The sequence below is a fragment of the Buceros rhinoceros genome, unplaced genomic scaffold (genome assembly GCF_000710305.1).
Source record: "Buceros rhinoceros silvestris isolate BGI_N320 unplaced genomic scaffold, ASM71030v1 scaffold3796, whole genome shotgun sequence".
NCBI classification, from domain to species: Eukaryota; Metazoa; Chordata; class Aves; order Bucerotiformes; family Bucerotidae; genus Buceros; species Buceros rhinoceros.
This window is the reverse complement of record NW_010415625.1, coordinates 1-17,223: the sequence shown is the minus strand read 5'-3', so window position 1 is coordinate 17,223 and position 17,223 is coordinate 1. Positions and strand designations below refer to the sequence as shown.

The 17,223-nt window shown below is 45.8% G+C and overlaps 1 protein-coding gene across 1 annotated transcript; it reads right to left on the bottom strand.

Annotated features, from left to right (window-relative positions):
* Positions 1 to 1,271: 1,271 nt before the first annotated feature.
* On the bottom strand, positions 1,272 to 16,292 carry MFI2 (antigen p97 (melanoma associated) identified by monoclonal antibodies 133.2 and 96.5). The gene is made up of 14 exons (XM_010137467.1): positions 16,106 to 16,292; positions 12,355 to 12,454; positions 10,740 to 10,922; positions 10,270 to 10,426; positions 9,353 to 9,420; positions 8,440 to 8,627; positions 8,086 to 8,266; positions 7,218 to 7,369; positions 6,716 to 6,812; positions 5,683 to 5,877; positions 3,938 to 4,094; positions 2,635 to 2,702; positions 2,358 to 2,545; positions 1,272 to 1,547 (listed from the first exon to the last, which is right to left on the bottom strand). The coding sequence occupies exons 1-14, from the start codon at positions 16,193 to 16,195 to the stop codon at positions 1,272 to 1,274; spliced, it is 2,100 nt and encodes a 699-aa protein (XP_010135769.1). The 5' UTR covers positions 16,196 to 16,292.
* Positions 16,293 to 17,223: the final 931 nt, after the last annotated feature.

Below are 17,223 nucleotides of genomic sequence, written 5' to 3'. Positions count from 1 at the left end.
TCGAACCCCAGCGGAGGAGCCGGGGGCCGGAGCGCGCCCCCGCCCCAGCCGCGGCAACCGCTGAGCGGAAGGAGCAGGTGGGCAGAGCAGTGGGGGGCACGTCTTGACTTCCCAGAGAAGTGAGCAGTCCTTGAGCCGCCAGGCTGGTCTGCGTAAGTTGTAACTACCTCTCGCGTTTATTCGTTACTTTCACTTATTTACACCATCACCATTATTTTATCCTCTGCTTTTACCCGGTTTTTACTACGCCGCGTGTCTTTTCATCCCAGGATCAGGAGGCAGTAGCCGCAGCCAGGACGACGCTGCCTGCCAGCAGCACAGCAACACATGTTGTTACTGCAGCTACGGATAAAAACAAAAACCGAATGCTACGACCCAGTAGATACAGAAACAGTTCGTCAGAAGAGACCTACCTCCTTTCACTGGCAGCAAACACAAGCCTCACGCACAGGCACTCAGGATAACCCCATGTGGAAGGAGGGTTGGAAGGAGGGCAGCCACGCTTTTTTTGGTGGAGGTTGCATCAAATTAAAGATCACAGGGCAGGTGACACCTGTCTCAAGCACTAGAAATGCTGGTTGTGGAAAGTAAGCTCAGTGGATGCTTCGTTCCTCGTCCCCTCTAAGTCTCTCTGGCCTTCTGTTTCATCGAGTGACTTTGGAGATTCCCCCTACTTTCTTCTGCTGGAAGGTGAAGGACCTTGCCCATGGCAGAAGCTGTATTTTGGACTGCAGGTCATATCTCTGGTCCAGTGGAGGATGGTCTGTCCATCCTCTGTGCACTTACCCCATCTGGCAGAAGAGCTCAGGAAAAACTGTTGCCCCAGCAAGGGTAGGATGGGATAAGCAGTGTTGTAGGAGTCTAAACGTAACCAGCCAGGAGGCCAGAGTGGATGAACTAGACAAGAGTTTTGATACTGATTCCAAGCTGCAGAAAGTATTCTACAGGTCAGAAACCCAGTACCCATCTATCAGCACCTGGGAATCCACCAGCCCAGGCTGGTTCAACATCAACAATGATGGCAAAGATGCTCCAGTTTTGGACTGATCTTGTGAACCATGCTGACACTGTATTGCTAGCTTCTGCCCCAAATTCCACCCCATCCACACGGGCAGAGACAGCCTCCAGCCCCACCTCACTCCCCTGATGAGCTGACAGCACTTGCCCTGCAGAGAGGCAGGAAGAGACATTCAAATGTTATCCAAACATCAGCTTATCTGAAGAAAAGGTGGTAGGGCAGAGGTGGCCTGGAAGTTGCCATTTGGACCATGCTAGTCCAAGCCTTGTATCTGACACAAAATAAGGAGAACAACAGTAGTCATGAGCAGGTTTTGTCTTGTCTTATTACCTGTCCCAGAGCACTGTGGTGTTTGCATCCCTTCGAGGGATTCAATGTATTCACTCCCCAGCCATTCTGCATACGTCCTCCTCTCTTCTACTGGCACAATCTTGACAGCAGAATCCTTAAAGATCAAGTTTTTTCCTTGAAAAGTTGAAGAATCAAACATTTTGAATCCATTTCCATTGCTGCTGTTTCCAAAGTGGATCTGAAAACACAGCAAGATTTTCAGTATTTTGCAAAATTAAGTGGCACATTCATCTTGTTCAACATGAGAGACAGTAGAAACCGTTCTGTAGATCATTCATGCATGATTGCAGAATCTCTCTTGGGCGTTTGCTTTTAGACGCTCCAGTAGATTAGAAACAGAGTTCTGCCACTGGCAATTACAAGAACAGCATTTGTAGTTTTGGGTTTTCAGTTACTGTCTGGACAGAGCTGTGTTTTTAAAAAATTCTTCTGCCTAAATATTGTGTAATACAGGGTTTGGCTGCACAGGAGTGACAAAAATGACTGGCACTTAGGAGGGAGATACTCAGTGTTGCTTTTGAGCTAGTCAGTGTTGGTCTGACAGGAACCAGCTGCAGCAGTATGGCACGGTCTGCCTAGGTGGTCTGCCATGTACATGGCTGCAACGTAAATACTCAGGAAAGTTCTGTTGCATTCCTAGAAAGATTCCATCCTAGAAAGGATGGAAAAGTTTTAGCATGTACTCTATTTCTAGGAGACTTCAAAGTCCTGCAGCTTGAGAAAAGAGCTTAAGCTCCAGGAAAATACTACTGAAACCAGTGGCTGGGCAAAAAGTTGAAATTGCTTGTGCACGGGGGTGGTTATACCGGGAGAATTACACGGGTTGTAGTTTACCTTCTCTGTCCCATCCAGCAGCAGGGCTCTGCACAGTGCACATCAGTCCCATGATGCAGAGAACACAATACGGCAGAACGGTCCCGTGGTCTTTATCCCTGCTCTGTGTTACACCATACGTAACACCCCCATAGAATAAAGGGATTATTAGTACCTGGGCTTTGTCCAGTAGTCCATACAGAGCAAAAACATTGGTGTCTGGGTGAACCATAATGGCCTGAGCTGGCACCTGAGCCAGGTGACACTCAGCAAACTGGGCGACTTCAGCACGGGCACCATTTGGACACAGTAACTGGAAATCGCTGGACTTCAAGTTTTGGGCCCAACTATCAGTGTTTTTACCTGAAAAAAATAAACTGGTCATTGTCACACATTGAATGGTTCAAGAAAAGTAACTGAATTATAATAAAGAGATACGTAAAAGTAAGTACCATCTGTGTTTTCAAACACTGTTGAGTGCTTGACAAAGGCTACATCCCCAGAGTCCTGTGCCAGGCACCTTTGGGAAAAGAGAGATAAAAATTCAATTCAATGCATCTTTATGCGAACCACGTGCTTTCTAATAACTGACAGGTTTACAATTCAGTTTTTCTGACACAGATTTCTGCAAACAAATGCACTGGTCTCTAAGACAATTTAAAAAAAAAAAGAGAAACGAAGCATCTTGAAAGGAGAGGAAACTAACATCTTTGCAGGGAATTATACACAAACTGAGTGGCCTCTCATACCTCTAAGTCAGCTTAGTCTGGAGATATCCAGATTGAAGGAATCTGGAAATCTGAGGCTGCATTTTAATCTCCTGTCAGACACCTTTCATAACTCATTTTTCTTTCAGAGAAAATCACCTAAGCATCACAGCTTGCAAAGGATTGTGACCCTCCATTTTTCACCCAAATCCAAACCTTGTAAGTACCTAAAACTTTCCACATCAATGTTTAGTCAGCATCAGTGTTTAGTCAATGAACTAAACACCTTCTCTTTTTCCTTGCAAAGCCTGGGCTGTCTGGGCACTGTTACCACATGCACAACCTTCGAACAGGAGCAAGGCTCATACAGCCCGTGACAGCATTTGCTGCTTGTTCCTTCGGTGGCTGGTAGCTAGCTCTGTTAATCTGCAAAGTACAGCACAGGATCTGGAGTCTGCCTGCAGGGCGTTAGCACAGCAGAACAGCTGGACACAACTAAATAGATTTGCAAAAAGTAATTATCGAAGTCTAGCACTTCCATATTCACCAGGCCGCTGTTGTTCAAGTGTCCTCCCCTGAAGGAAGAAGACTGCTCACTGCCAGCTCTGTTACACGCACCATTACCTTCAGAGGTGAAGGTCAGGAAAAGGAAGTGCTACTTCCGTATCCAAGAGCTTCATAGTCTTTGGGTATTGCCCCGTATGTTGATGTCTGCTGCTGCACAAAATACTGACCGATGACAATCCACTTGAGTCCTCACTAGGTAGGTGCCTACTGCTCTGTAAACAGAGACGGGGATTTGCCTGATGGTCATCTGCCAGGCTGGGTAGCTGGCAAAAGGCTTTGACGTGACCTGATGGAATGCTTTATGATGTACCCGTATTGCTGAAGACATCTGGTGACATTTCCTTTACAGCACATGCCATCTAACTGCAGCAACAATAACTGCTTTTTTGCAGACTTGGGTGGAAAATGGCTCCTCCTTGCATTTTGACAAGCCGACGTAACAACCATGCACACATAACCACCGACAACGTGTATTAATTACCTGAAGGCTCCGCTGTAGCTGTAATAACGTTCTTGGGTACTTGCACTGCATTTGTTTTTTCCACTATCATCTCCAATACACAGTTGACAGAGCTTTGGTGGATAATTGTCCAGCTTAGCTGAAGGCACACAGCTGGCAGAGAAAAACTCACTTACAGCTGGGGAAGGAAAGGAAGCCGACAGGATGAGTCAAAAGCATGAGCTCTTGACAGGAAAGGTAATTACACCATCATGAAGTTATAACCAATGCAGGTTTCAGTAGAACCCTAGAAACATGAGTTACAGCCACCTTACTGGAATTCACAGACTACAACTTCTAAAATGTTTCCAAAGACCGTTTAGCTGATTATGTAATGAAACTGAAGAGCTTCCTGGGAGACAGGAAAAAGGCAAGCAAAATTCAAACTGGAGCCCTGTGCTCACAGATCCTTTGCTGGTTGTGCTACATCCTGCATTACTAAATACAGTTTGGAAACAAATGCAGCAAAATTCAAGAGAGGGATACACTGACTGCAGGGACATCCCAGAGCTGGAAGTACCAACCAGAGGGGATATGTCCAGACAACGTGAGTTTCTGTGACTATCCTATCGATATGGGCTTGGATCAATATCCTCAAGCAAGAGCTAAAGCAGCCAGCTGTGAAAGTAGGCTTTTCAAAACCATGCGATAAAGTTGATAAAATAAAAAAAGCAACAGACTCTTCAAATGCATTTCTGAAAACTGGAATAAACTTTTGCAGTTTGATACACCAGAGGCCAGGGCTGCCATTGAGATGGATCTCGGCAGGCTGGAGAAACAAGCTAACAGGAGCCTTGAATTTCAACAAAGGCGAAGGCACAGTCCTGCTTTTAGGATGGAGTAAGACCATGAAAGGCTGGGGACTGGCAGGCTGAAAAGCAGCTCGGTAAGAAAAGGACCTGGTGGACAACAAGTTGACCAAGAGTCAGCAGCATGCCTTTGTGCCTGCGAAGGCTAACTCCGTACTGGGTTGTGTCAGTGGAGCAGTCAGGGGAAGTGATGATTCTTCCCTGTCACCTGTGCCAAGTTTGGAGCTCCCAGTGTTTGAAAGACATTGACATTTTAAAGCAAATACGGTGCAAGGAGAGCAGGACGCTCAGAGGGCTGGAGCACGTGGCATGCCAGGCTGAGAGCTGGGTTTGGTCAGCCTGTGGATAGGTAACAGTGTATTGCTGTCTTCATTTACATAGTGGGGCTTTCAAGAAGATAGAGCCAGATCCTTCTCAGAGATGCAGAGTAAAAGGATGAGAAGCAACAGACCAAAGTTACAAGAAGGAAAGTTCTCATCAGATATGAGAAAAAAAAAATTCTTTACACCAAAGACAGTCAAACACTAGAACAGGTGCAGCAAGACTGTGTGTAATCTCCATCCTAGGAGTTACTCAAAACCTGCCTGCACATAGCCCTGGGCAATCTGATCTAACTGGACCTGTTTTGTTTGGACTAGATGCTTCCAAAGGTCCCTTGCAACCTAAATTAGCCAAGGATTTTGTGAGAAAGAGGGAAAGGAATACTTTCATGTTAGATGTAACATTCTCAGTATGGCCCCTCCATTTGTCTACTCTGGTGGCAAATTTAAAATTTCAGATTGTTTCATTAAAAGCATGACCCCCCTTCACAAACAGATAAACTTCATGTTGAGCTATAAAACATCAAAATTACTCCCCCAATGGAATCTTACAGCTATGCTGCTACTGTATTTTTTATATGCAGTACTGTTGTCTTACCTTGGGGAATATTACAGTCTCTGGTCTTAATAACGCCCCTCTTAATTAGCATACCAATGGGGATATTCCATCCAGCAGTCCTCCCCAGCCCCGTGTGACAGGACTTCTTCCCTTTCAGGTCAGCGATGGTGAATGCACCGGACAGATTCCGTTTCACCACAGCCACAGCATAGTATGCGCTGCTGTTGTCATCAGCTTGCAGAACAAAACCAAAACGCATTACATCTTCTCTTCAGCATCCCCACTGCTTAACGATCATCTACAGATCACGACACTTCCGTGGTGCCAACTTCAACTGCACCAACAATCAGCTAGTCAGGAACTATGACTGTACACGCAATTATTCTTCACTTCTACTACTTCACAACGTTGCATTCGCTCATAGCTAGTATACTGCTACTGCTATGCCCGTGGATCTAGAGATGAACGTGAAAGTGTACTTGTTAACATCCGCTCTTACAAATACATCCCTCTAAAAAACAACTTGTGGGTCATTAGTGACCTCACAAAACTGCTTTAAGAAGTTATTTTCATGGGAAAACTCAAACTTGTAGTAAAATTTCCATGAGTTTTGCAGCAGTTCTGCCTTACTAACACAATGTCCTCACGTCCTCCTTTCATCAGTGACTCTGAAGCAGTCACATTTACAGGAAGAATTTGTTTCAAACTAGAATATACAGTGTATTTTCTGTATTTTGGCTTATGTTAAAAATATTGTGAGGTTGTAAATGTTGGCTTTTTCCACTGTAAATATTTTTGCAGAATAGGAAAGAAAAAGAAAAAGGTACAAGACTCCCAACAGTCAAAACTCCACCTGGTCCTGCACCGAGACAGATAAAAGTGCCACAAACTCACTCTAGGAAGCCATCCCATACTTATTTCCTTATATTTGTCCATGACGTGAGGATAATAATTCTAATTTCCTTTGAAAACAGCTTTCCCAGCAGGGCTAGGGAACAGGAGCTGTGCTTTCAGAGCTGTTTTCAAACAAACTGGAAAAAAAAGGTTTGTATTTGTTTCCTGACCTTCTTACCAGAGTAACTTTCTCCAGCAGCTGGTACAAGGCCATATGTCTTCCCAGCTGTGTAAATATCAGTCCCACCCAGAACCACAGCATGACTTTCCTTTTTCTGAAAAATAAAATAAAATCTAGGTTTTCTGTGAGAAAAGAGCAGATACCCTCCCTGCTACAATGATGACACCTCTAGCATCATACCTATTGCATCTCAAAGGGCAAGTGTGACAGCAAAAGAGCAATACGCTGCTAAAGAAAAACCCCCAAACCTGCATAAAGCATCATCAGTGAAATGCAGGCAGGAGATTTCACACATACAGGCTTGAGCTAGATGGGCAGCAATGCCCATCACAACTGAAGGCAGTTGGAGTTCAGGCTTATCCACGAGAGCTAGAGATCACCTCCTTGAAACCCAGTATTCCTACTGGTCATCCAAGTGCGTGTAACTCTGATCCCACCTACCCCACAGAGAGCAGCGTGTGTGAAGGGGGTTTATCGTGCAAGGATTGTAGCAGCCTACCTGGATCAGCTCCATGCACTGTTCCTTTGACTTGGCTGAAATACACTGAATGGCTGGTTTCAAATCCTTTTTCTTGAAGGCAACAGCCATTTCGCCACATTTCCAAATCTCCTCAGTGGATACAACACACCACTTCAGGCTTTCCGGCAACGCTGTGCAAAATTGGAAAACAAAAACTCCGGTTCACTTTCTTATAGATGAGGAGCGACACGCACTGTCCTCTGCCACACACGTATCAATCATGCTATTAAAAATGTTTATGTCTGTGTTTCTCTCCATCTCTCTAGCTCAGCCTTACACCTGACTGGGTATAAGCAACCACAGAGCTCTCTGGATGAGTGGTATGTCCACTCTGCGAACCTATCCGTAGCAAAGGAACAAGAACTCTTGTGAATGCCGACCATAAAGTGAGTGCAGAAAAAAAAACCACCCAGAAGACAGGAATCCTCATAGCTGACAGTCACCGAGCAACCCCCTGAATAGACGAGTCCCAGAGGTGGGGGGCTTTGCCACAGCACAGAGCACATCTGCCACGTACAGAGCAACACATCGCTATTTCCGCTTGCTAGCAGGTAAGAAGTGGAGCATCAGGTAGCCGTAGCAGCTTAGTTAGTGTCTTACACACAGCAGAAAGGGTAGAACATGCCTGTGTCTTAAAACACACAGTGGACCAGCTTGCACAGGAAAGCACTCTGCAATGTGATACTGTTTCTTGGTCAAAAAGTGACCTTTCTCCATGCTGAAAGATTGGACTGGCAGCTTGCCGTAACCCTCGAAGAGTCAGAAGAAAATAAAGCAGAATAAAGATGGTCTTTGTTATCAGCTACCTTTGCTCATGGTTACAAGTAGGAATCTAAAGATGACTTACTGTTGGGGTTGCAGCTCAGGGCTTGCATGGCATGAAGATACTCATCACCCAGCCATGTCTGGTAATTCTGGGCTGTGATTGCAACGAGCTCTGTGGTGGAGTCTCTGAACAGAAGATTCTGAGCACTGTAGGCTGCAGAGTCAAACATCTGAAACTTGGTGCCTATCCCATTAAATCTTTGCTGTAATGTTAAAGAAAGAAAAGAAGCACTTGTCACACATCCCTCTACTTGGGGTACGTGGCAACCTGTACCTCTCCAAACCCCCAGAGCTGAAGGTGCTGTTTTTGATTCAGCTAGATGGGTGGGAGAAGCCCTCTAAACTGCCACACACTGCTGAAAAAATTATGTCCTACTTGTCCCTGGTTCAGAAGCTGAAAGACAACTGTCCCGTCCATGTCAGGCCGTACAACCACGGCACGAGCTGGGATTCGCGCCAGGTGGCAGGTTCTCCACTCTGTCACATCAGCTGTGTTGCCATTGCGGCACAGAAGCTGAAAGTCCCCGGAGCGAAGCCGCTGGGCCCACGAAGACAGACTTCTTCCTGCAACCAGAACGAATGTGCTTATGGAACAGATAGCAGGTGGAGCTGATGCTTCTGGCTCCACATCTGCTCTAAGCATAACATGCACACACTGAGCATAAGCACACGTCTCCTGAGCACCTTTCAGCTACTCCTGACTGCACAATGTATCCCACGTCTCTGTGTGGTCCTTCAGTCTTGTACCTCTGGTAAGACAATAAGCAGCTTAACACTTGTGAGACTGCACTACACTGCGGTCTGCAGCAGCACCAAGAGCATCCCTAAGTCTAGGATCACATGCAATGTATTTTGGTTTTTTCCCCTGTAAATGACAGTCAGACAGGTCCTTGATATGCTCAAGGTAGATTTCACGAAGTGCCAGACAGGGCAGGCCACATCTTGTTGACTTTCTGCTAGTCTCTGCTGAAATACCTGGGTAGGCAGGAGCAATGTAACAGCCCAGGTCTGTACGAAACTAAGGGTTTAGTGCTGTTTAAGCTCTCTTTCCAGAAGAAGCATAAGATTCCACCTCTAACTTTACTGAAACTAGCAAGCATTTAAAAAAAAAAGTTTACAGGGACTCTATGTCCTGATGCATATGTCTGTGGGCACCTCTGGTTTTGCTATTAGACCATTTGTTTGCTGACTTCTCGATTCTAAATCAAACAGTTGACATTATACCGTCATTACAGACGCCATACTACAGACCTTGCAGCCACTATTCAACAAGCTTCTGGATTACTCACCATCTGTATTTTCAGGCACTGTGCTGTGCTTCACAAAAGCAACTTCTCCAGCACCTTCAGCCAAACACCTAATAAATATAAATCCAACCACAAAGGTGCATTACAAAGCACAGCTCCCATGCACTGGACTCCAATGGCTGACAGCCAGAGGGCTGTGTGCTACGTTCCATCAGCCACAGACACTGACCTATTTCCTTGTGCTCAAGAGTTTTGCTCGAGGCAGAGACTAGTGGCTGTTAGAGCACGAAGTAAACTATCACTGTCATTTGGTGAACACAGACAGCATGTTCAGAGCTGCCTGGGACAGACACCACAACCTTCTTTGCCCAGGAGAGTTCTCTAAGGCAGTCAAACAATCTTTTGGGGCATATGGAGAGAGGAGCAAGGGTTTTACACGAGCAAATTCTGCCCTTGCTCGGTCAATGCCATTTCTCAGGGACTGGGAGCTGCAACACAGCACACAGACAGGAAGAAGGGAAAGGCTGGTGGGCAATAACGGAGGGCAGAGCAACTCAGTAATTCAGTGCATCTGAGGAAGGAGGACTGAAATAGCTGAGCAGGGCGGCAGTTCAGCTCTCAGACTCCAAGGGTCATCGGGTTTTACTGGGAAAGATACAGCCTGCTGCAACACGCTCAGACTTGCGTCAACAGGTGCTGGACCAAGTAAACAGCAATGGGATTTCCCTGCCCAGTAGAAGTGCTAAATCACCATTTGGTTTTAATACTCAGGTGTTAATACCTGAAACAGTGGACTTAGAATTACTCTTGTTCAGCCTCTAGGGTTAAAGCATGGCTGTCCTAACACAACAGCAGATTTTCTAACACGATCAGCTGGAACTTCTCTGGCTGCAGTTTCCTGTCAGTGAGGCCTGGACATGATGGCTATGGATAGAGCAGAGCAGAGTGAAGAAAATTACCTGAAAGCCCCACTGTAGCCATAGTATTGCTCCTGAGAGTTCTGTTGGCATTTGTTCTGCCCAGCCGAATCCCCTTTGCAGAGCCGGCAGAGGGATTTGGGATAGTTTACGCCACTTGCTCCAGGAATGCAGCTTGCGTTGAAATAGTCACTTACAGCTAAATGCAAGATCAGAGTGAGAAGTCTTTAGCAATGAATGAATAAGATCCTACAATCGCATTTTGACACATCTACACAGTACATCTCCTTACAAGGCAAAAGTAATTTTGTTCTTAAAAGAATGTTTCCAATTTAAAATAAACCCCCACAGTCTTGATCAGCCCCATGCTAAGTCTATTCCATCTCACGAGGCACATCAAAGTCAAGGAACAGAACAGCAGCTAGAACCACACGTTTCTGTCCACACACAGGGTCCCAAGACCACACGCAGAGGCACGGCTGAAGAACAGATCTTCGCCCTGCAATTCTTACCTTTAGGAAGGTCACACCCCATTGCTGCCAGGCGCCCACTGTCAATCAGATAACCCACGGGCACGTCCCAGCCTGCAGTTCTGTTGATGCCTGTGTGACACGAACTGACACCCTTCAAGCTGTTGATGGTGATGTTGGAGCTCTTCCTTACCACAGCCACGGCATAATAGGAAGTTCCAATCTCTGCAGAGTAAGAAGAAAGAGATGCAAGAAAAACACGCTGGCAGCAGCAGTACAGTGAGACACACTGATTTGTGGCCTCCTGTGGCTCCCCTACGCACAGGCAAATCACATGGTTCACAACCTTGGTGAGAACCTGCTGCAGTGAGTGAATATCCTCCATTATCTTTCCAATGTGAAAGGTCACAGTTAAAGGACACAGGCAATCTGCTCTAACTTTGTAGGTCACCCTGCTTCAAAAGGGAGGCGGGAAGAAAAATATCCAAAGGTTCCTTCCAAGAAGAAATTTTCTATGATTCTAAATATATTTGGATTTAATTAAGCCAATATTATTAACAATTAAAAAAACCCCTATTCTCCAGTTGTCTAGTAATTTGATCTTAGTTTTGACACAGCACAGCAAGTTGATATCACTGGAGCATCACACTGATTCTCTTTGTTTTACAGTTTGATACAATTTAGAGTCAAGACTCTAGGGTCAGAAGTGACCATAAGGTCCTTCAGTCTGACTCCATTTAGATCAGAAATCATTACATGTATTCACTTTTCTCTGATTTGAGCTCATAACCTGACCAGTGGAGATAGCCAGCCTCTAGATCACAAATCCCACTTGGTTTTGAGAAACTGAAGTACAGTTCCTTCACCAGGGTCATGATGTGGTTAGTGGTGGCGGGGGAAGGCAGGGAGGGGAGGCTGCTGCAGGTGATCCAAGTCCCTGTGAACTGAGACCAATAGGTGCTTCTGAGGATGTCTTGGCCAGATCACGCTAAGATCCAGCTCATCTCACAATAGGGTGGTGGGATCCCACTGCCTGCAGACTGCTTCCGGAGCTGTTCCTTCCCTTGGGTCTCTCAAAGTTATGGGGGACATCTTCCAGCGACGAACTACGCAAACTTGTTGGTGCCAAGCCCTTACTCACAAGTCACCAGTGAATGACTGTCTCTGTTCTGAAAGGAGTTCAAAGCTTACGGATACCCATGATAACAAGGAGCAGAACACATCGCTTCCTTTCTTCCATCAGGTAATCATATACAGTATAAAGAACAAAATCTGATTATTCTAATTTATGGGATTGAGAGAGAAGCCTAATACCAATCCATGCTTTGCAATTTATTAATTTATCTGCAAAATTATGGAACAGAGAAAACAGTAAGAACTGAGACAGTAAAGCAACAAAACGAAACAAAACCCAACCCAACCAACCTATTACAGGCACGGCTCTCTTGACCTAACTGTTTCAGGACACTCTGCTACAGCCTGAGTTTCCCGTTTCCCCCCACATTCTGTTACGGCCAGGAACATCCAAGAGGGAACCTGGCCATTACCTACTCTTTAGAGTCTTCAAGAGGAGGACCCCAAAATAAAATAGAAACAGCAAAAATGCCTAAGAAAAAGCTCGTATTAAGAGTTTAAAAGTTATTTAGTCAGAACATACCTTGATCATATACTTCCCCAACCACAGGTTTCAGACCATGCTCCTTTCCAGCCTGGTAAATCAAACGGCCATCCAGTGCCACCGCATCTGCCAAATCATCCTGTGCAGACCCAAGGGCAGAATACGTGGTGAAGCTTAATTACCAGCATTTCTCAACAGCCAGAGGCAGAGTACCCATGAATTTAAGAGACAAGGCTCCTTAATCTGCATTTGTGAGTTTTCTTTTCTCAAAAAAGTTAACTGCACTCTAATTTCTGCAGAACAATTACCAAGTGGGATTTTAGAACTTCCAAACTGCCTTCTTTCAGAAATAAGCAGAAAACAGCCCTGGACTGTGATGGCCTCACTAGTCTTCATAGCCCAAAGGAACCTTAGACATCGATCCTGCAGCTCTGTGACGAATCTAAGGCCCGTTGATCTGGAGTTTTCATTCTTCTCTATAGCTATTGCCCCAAACCTCAGAGATTCAAATAAAGTAAATACATTTTTGAGATCATACACAAATAGTTTGAAGTCGCGTCTTTTGGGGTTGCAAAAATCTGAAAGCAAAGTGTACTGAAAAGCAACCTTAAAGCATGATAGCTTGTACCTCAGCAGACAAACAGCCACTCCTTCAGGGAAAGGGGAAGAAGGTGGCAGTGCATTTCGGAGGAGAGGGAAAGCATCTAAGACAACTGTCCAAAGAGGGGGAATACAAATCTGGGCACCCACTGCAGGGAAGGCATCCAGCAGTACTGTATCTTTTCAGCTGACCGTAACACCAAGCTGGCTGGAATCCTGCTACAGATGCAGGAGTGCGATGGCTAACATGGAATAGGACTTTCCACAGCAGCCAGGACTGGAGAACTGCAATACACACCCCTGAGCAGCTGAACCTGGGAGGACATCTCGAGTAGAGGCAAGATACTGCTGAGAAAATAACCAGCAACTTGACATTCTGCATTTCTAAGCTGATTCTAAGTTTCCTATCAGTTTGCTTAAGCTCTGGTTTGGCACTGGAGGAGGTAATTAAGTTTCCCATCTCTTGGCAGTTTGCTGAGCATTGGTTAGGGTAGAGCTAGGACTATGCTGCCTAGTATACCAGCGCAACTTCCCACAAACAGCTTGGAATTTTTTTTAAGGGATCATGTGAAAGCATAGGTAATATATTGATGCTGACACCTAAACCAGATTTGAAGTTGCCTTTTAATGTGAAATATTTTACTTATTTGGCTCAAGGGAGAAAAAGATTGTACTCATTAATTAGCTGAAACAATAGATGTCCTGAGAGTTGGTTCTTATGAATGAGAGCTGAACAGAGCTCCAAGGGAACCTGGAGAGGAGTTGAGGTTGGGAAGTAATTTACGCCTTAAAGTACAGGCACAATCTTTCTGGAATAACCAGATCTGATATTCCACCAGTGAGGGTCAGAGCACAGGACAACAGTTGAGGAATCAAATATGGTCTGGTGTTTACAAGGGATACCTGACAGTGGGATGGAGAAGGCAGGAGTCAGAAGGCCCTTCCCTCAGGCAGGAGAAGGAAAAAAAAAAAAAAAAAGAGCCCCTAGAATTGGTGATGGACAGGAAATAGGGCAGATAAAATGGAAAGGGCTGGCCACAGAAGACAAGGACCATGTTATGTGGACATCTTTCCATGTGAGACAGCATTTCTCTCTGATAGGAAAGCTGAGCCTTGGAGCTCTGTTTAGCAGAAGAGTCTCCTGTCAATAGCTCATCTGTAAATAACAGTGTATAAGAAACAGAACAAGACAGAAAAAACGCCTGTTGGATTCAACATGAAGTAGTTTACAGGCTACAGACCTCTCCCGTGAGCGCATACAATCTCTGCTGAGACGGCAGATCAGCAGCAGTACAGGTATTTATTTTTTCTGTAGCAAACATTTGCCAATGCATCTAGCAAAAGCATGGGTTTATTCCATGTTTTTCTGATAAATATATGTGCAATGGTAGTACCCTGTTAATTATTTTCACAGGGACTTCATTTCTGTATCACGGCAGTTGAGAATTACCCTCGGCACTGTTTAAAAAGACCTGCCTAAGAACAGCTCTGGGTCACATTAACCATTGCCAGGGTCCCTCGTTTAATATTTAGACATTCCTCAATTTTTAAACTCCTTCAAAGAAAAAGGCTTTTTACTTTATCCATGTGCTAACACATTCACGGGACCAAGTCCAAGCTCTGTGGCGTTATAAATCAGCATATCTCTGCCTCTTCAGGCATTGCGTCCCACTCCTTTGCGGCCTCAAAGGGCAGAGTTCCGTGTGGGTGCGGACTCAGGGGACCCACACAGTCGACACAGGGTAGGCCAGCTTAAACATCTAGTAGATTATTAGCACAAGAAAAGAGAGGTCTCAAGGACAAAGCCTCAGCTGAAGCCTTGCAGTGAAGACTCGTTTTATCAGAAAGCTACATCCTCACCCTATCCGCCAGCAGGTCTCCGGGTTCAGCTCATCAAGCTTCACAGGAATCCACGGTCTTCCAGAGGTGCCTGCGTACAAACGCAGTTCTGCGCGCACGGACTTCAGAGGCAGACACTCATCAGCCCTTTTAATAACCTGCTTTGCAGAGTCCAACAGGTCCCTCTGCGGAACGCAGCCAGCGGCCAAGAGGTCTTAGGAAGATCTGACATTAGAAAGTATTTCCTGCCTAATCCTGAGCTAAGATCCACGTACATACCGACACCTGCTCCGCGTGTTCTTCAGTACAGTCTTGATTCTCTCGCTTAAGAACAGTATTTATCAATAGGCAATGCAGTAGTTTTAGCAGTCAGAAAAACCCTTCTGCTTTCTGTTGATAAAAAATTTGAGATACCAATTTCTGAAGTGTGTTCCTTTGTCCTGGCCACACAACCACCTGCCTCATCTGCCTTCAAACTGCTCTGCCAGGCCTCGCTTCCTGGCTCTGAACCTCTTGTGTATTTCCTCCACAAAACCCTGATTTTGGGGCCCAGGATACACAAAGAATATTACTTATTAACACCCTCCCCTTCCCCTGCGCTCTGCCAGTGCAGGTGACCATGATTACCTGCCTCCACATTTCCTCCAGTACCAACCTGTTGCCTCCCACCACCTCCTAAGGAGAGAACTATTTTCCACACATCACTTGGCAAAGCCGCGTTTAGAGCCTTCAGAACCTTCCCCAGAGCTGTGCTCCCTTTGGAAATGGAGCTTGCTCCGGGCAGCTGAATTAACGTAGCTGGGTTCACAGGCCCTTCGCTCACCCCCGACTTGGTGCTTTGTCCCTCCCTTGCACTCTGGTACTGGGAGATTTGATGTGGCTTTACACTCATCTCCTCTTCGCATACATTTCCATGATGGGACCCTGAAACAGGAGTGTGATCCAGGGTTTATTCAGAACCCTTTAACCACTGCACAGCTTTAACCACTCTTTGCATTTTATAGCTCCATCCCTTCTGAAATATCTGCTAAATAAATCTGACACAATTCCCAAATTAAAGATTAGCATTTGGGAGGAAATACTTAAGACCTTTGCTGAGTTCCTTAATACCTGGCCATACATGACAAGCCAAGCAGTCAGCACAGAGCTGTTAGGACATTCAGATTCATGAGTATTCATCTTTTTAAAAAAATACGTGCTTTGATTTTTCAGAAACATGAATGCCAGGAAGCACCTAGTCAGCTGCCTGGACCATCAGACACTCACCGCAGAGCTGTGTACGTGGACACTGGATTATTATTAGTCTCATGGGGAAATTAAATCAATTACACTGCTGTCACTCACAACTCACCTTGATCATCTGGGTACAGTTAGCAGCTGAGCCCCCCTCTGTACACTCCAGAGGGGGCAGAATGCCAGCACCACCAAAGGCCTTACTCATGTCATTACACTTGGCAAGTTCTTCCTTAGAGACAGTGCACCACCGGATACGTTCCACGCTGAGAACTGCGAACACACCACCAAGAGAAGACACGGTAAAACACACTGGTGCCTTTACAACAGAGGTTACCTTTCAAGGCTCCCGAAGAGCCAACCTTTCATTCCATTCCTCTTCCCAAAACAGAGAAAAGCAGGGCTCTTTCCCCAGTGAGTCTCTACAGATGGTTCCCTCTTTCATTCAGATTAGCACGAATACTGAAGTTTTTTGGACTGCAAACAGGGTAAGTTCAGACTCAGATACTGAAACCCCATGGCATTTGTTTCTGACATAAGAAATACAGGTACCATGGTATAGGTCAGGGTGTCCAGACTATTTCTAAAACCTTGCAGAAGACACAGACTTTTCTTAAGTCAAAAGTGTTTAAAGTTATTTGATGGATGGACCATTCAGTGGGTGAGAAGTTGGCTGGATGGTCACATTCACAGAGTTGTGGTCAATGGCTCAATGTCGGAGTGGACACCAGTGAGGAGTGGCGTTCCTCAGGGACTGGTATTGGGACTGGCACTTCTTAACATCTTTGTTGGCCTGATGGACAGTGGGATAAGTGCACCCTCAGCCAGTTTGCTGACAACACCAAGCTGTGTGGTGTGGTCAACACGCTGGAGCGAAGGGATGCCATCCAGAGGGACCTGGACCGGCTCGAGAGGCAGGCCCGTGCAAACCTCAGGAAGTTCAACAAGGCCAAGTACAAAGTCCTGCACTTGGGTCACAGCAATCCCAAGCACAAGAACAGGCTGGGCGATGGTGGATTGAGAGCGGCCCTGTGGAGAAGGACTTGGGGGATGCTGGTAGATGAAAGCTGACTATGAGCCAGCAATGAGTGCTCGCAGCCCAGAAAGCCAATAGCATCCCAGGCTGCATCAAAAGAATTGTGGCCGAGAGAGGCGATTCTCGCCATCTGCTTGAAAATGCTCAGGCAGCTGAAGCACCTCTCCGATGAGGACAGGCTGAGAGTTGGGATTGTTCAG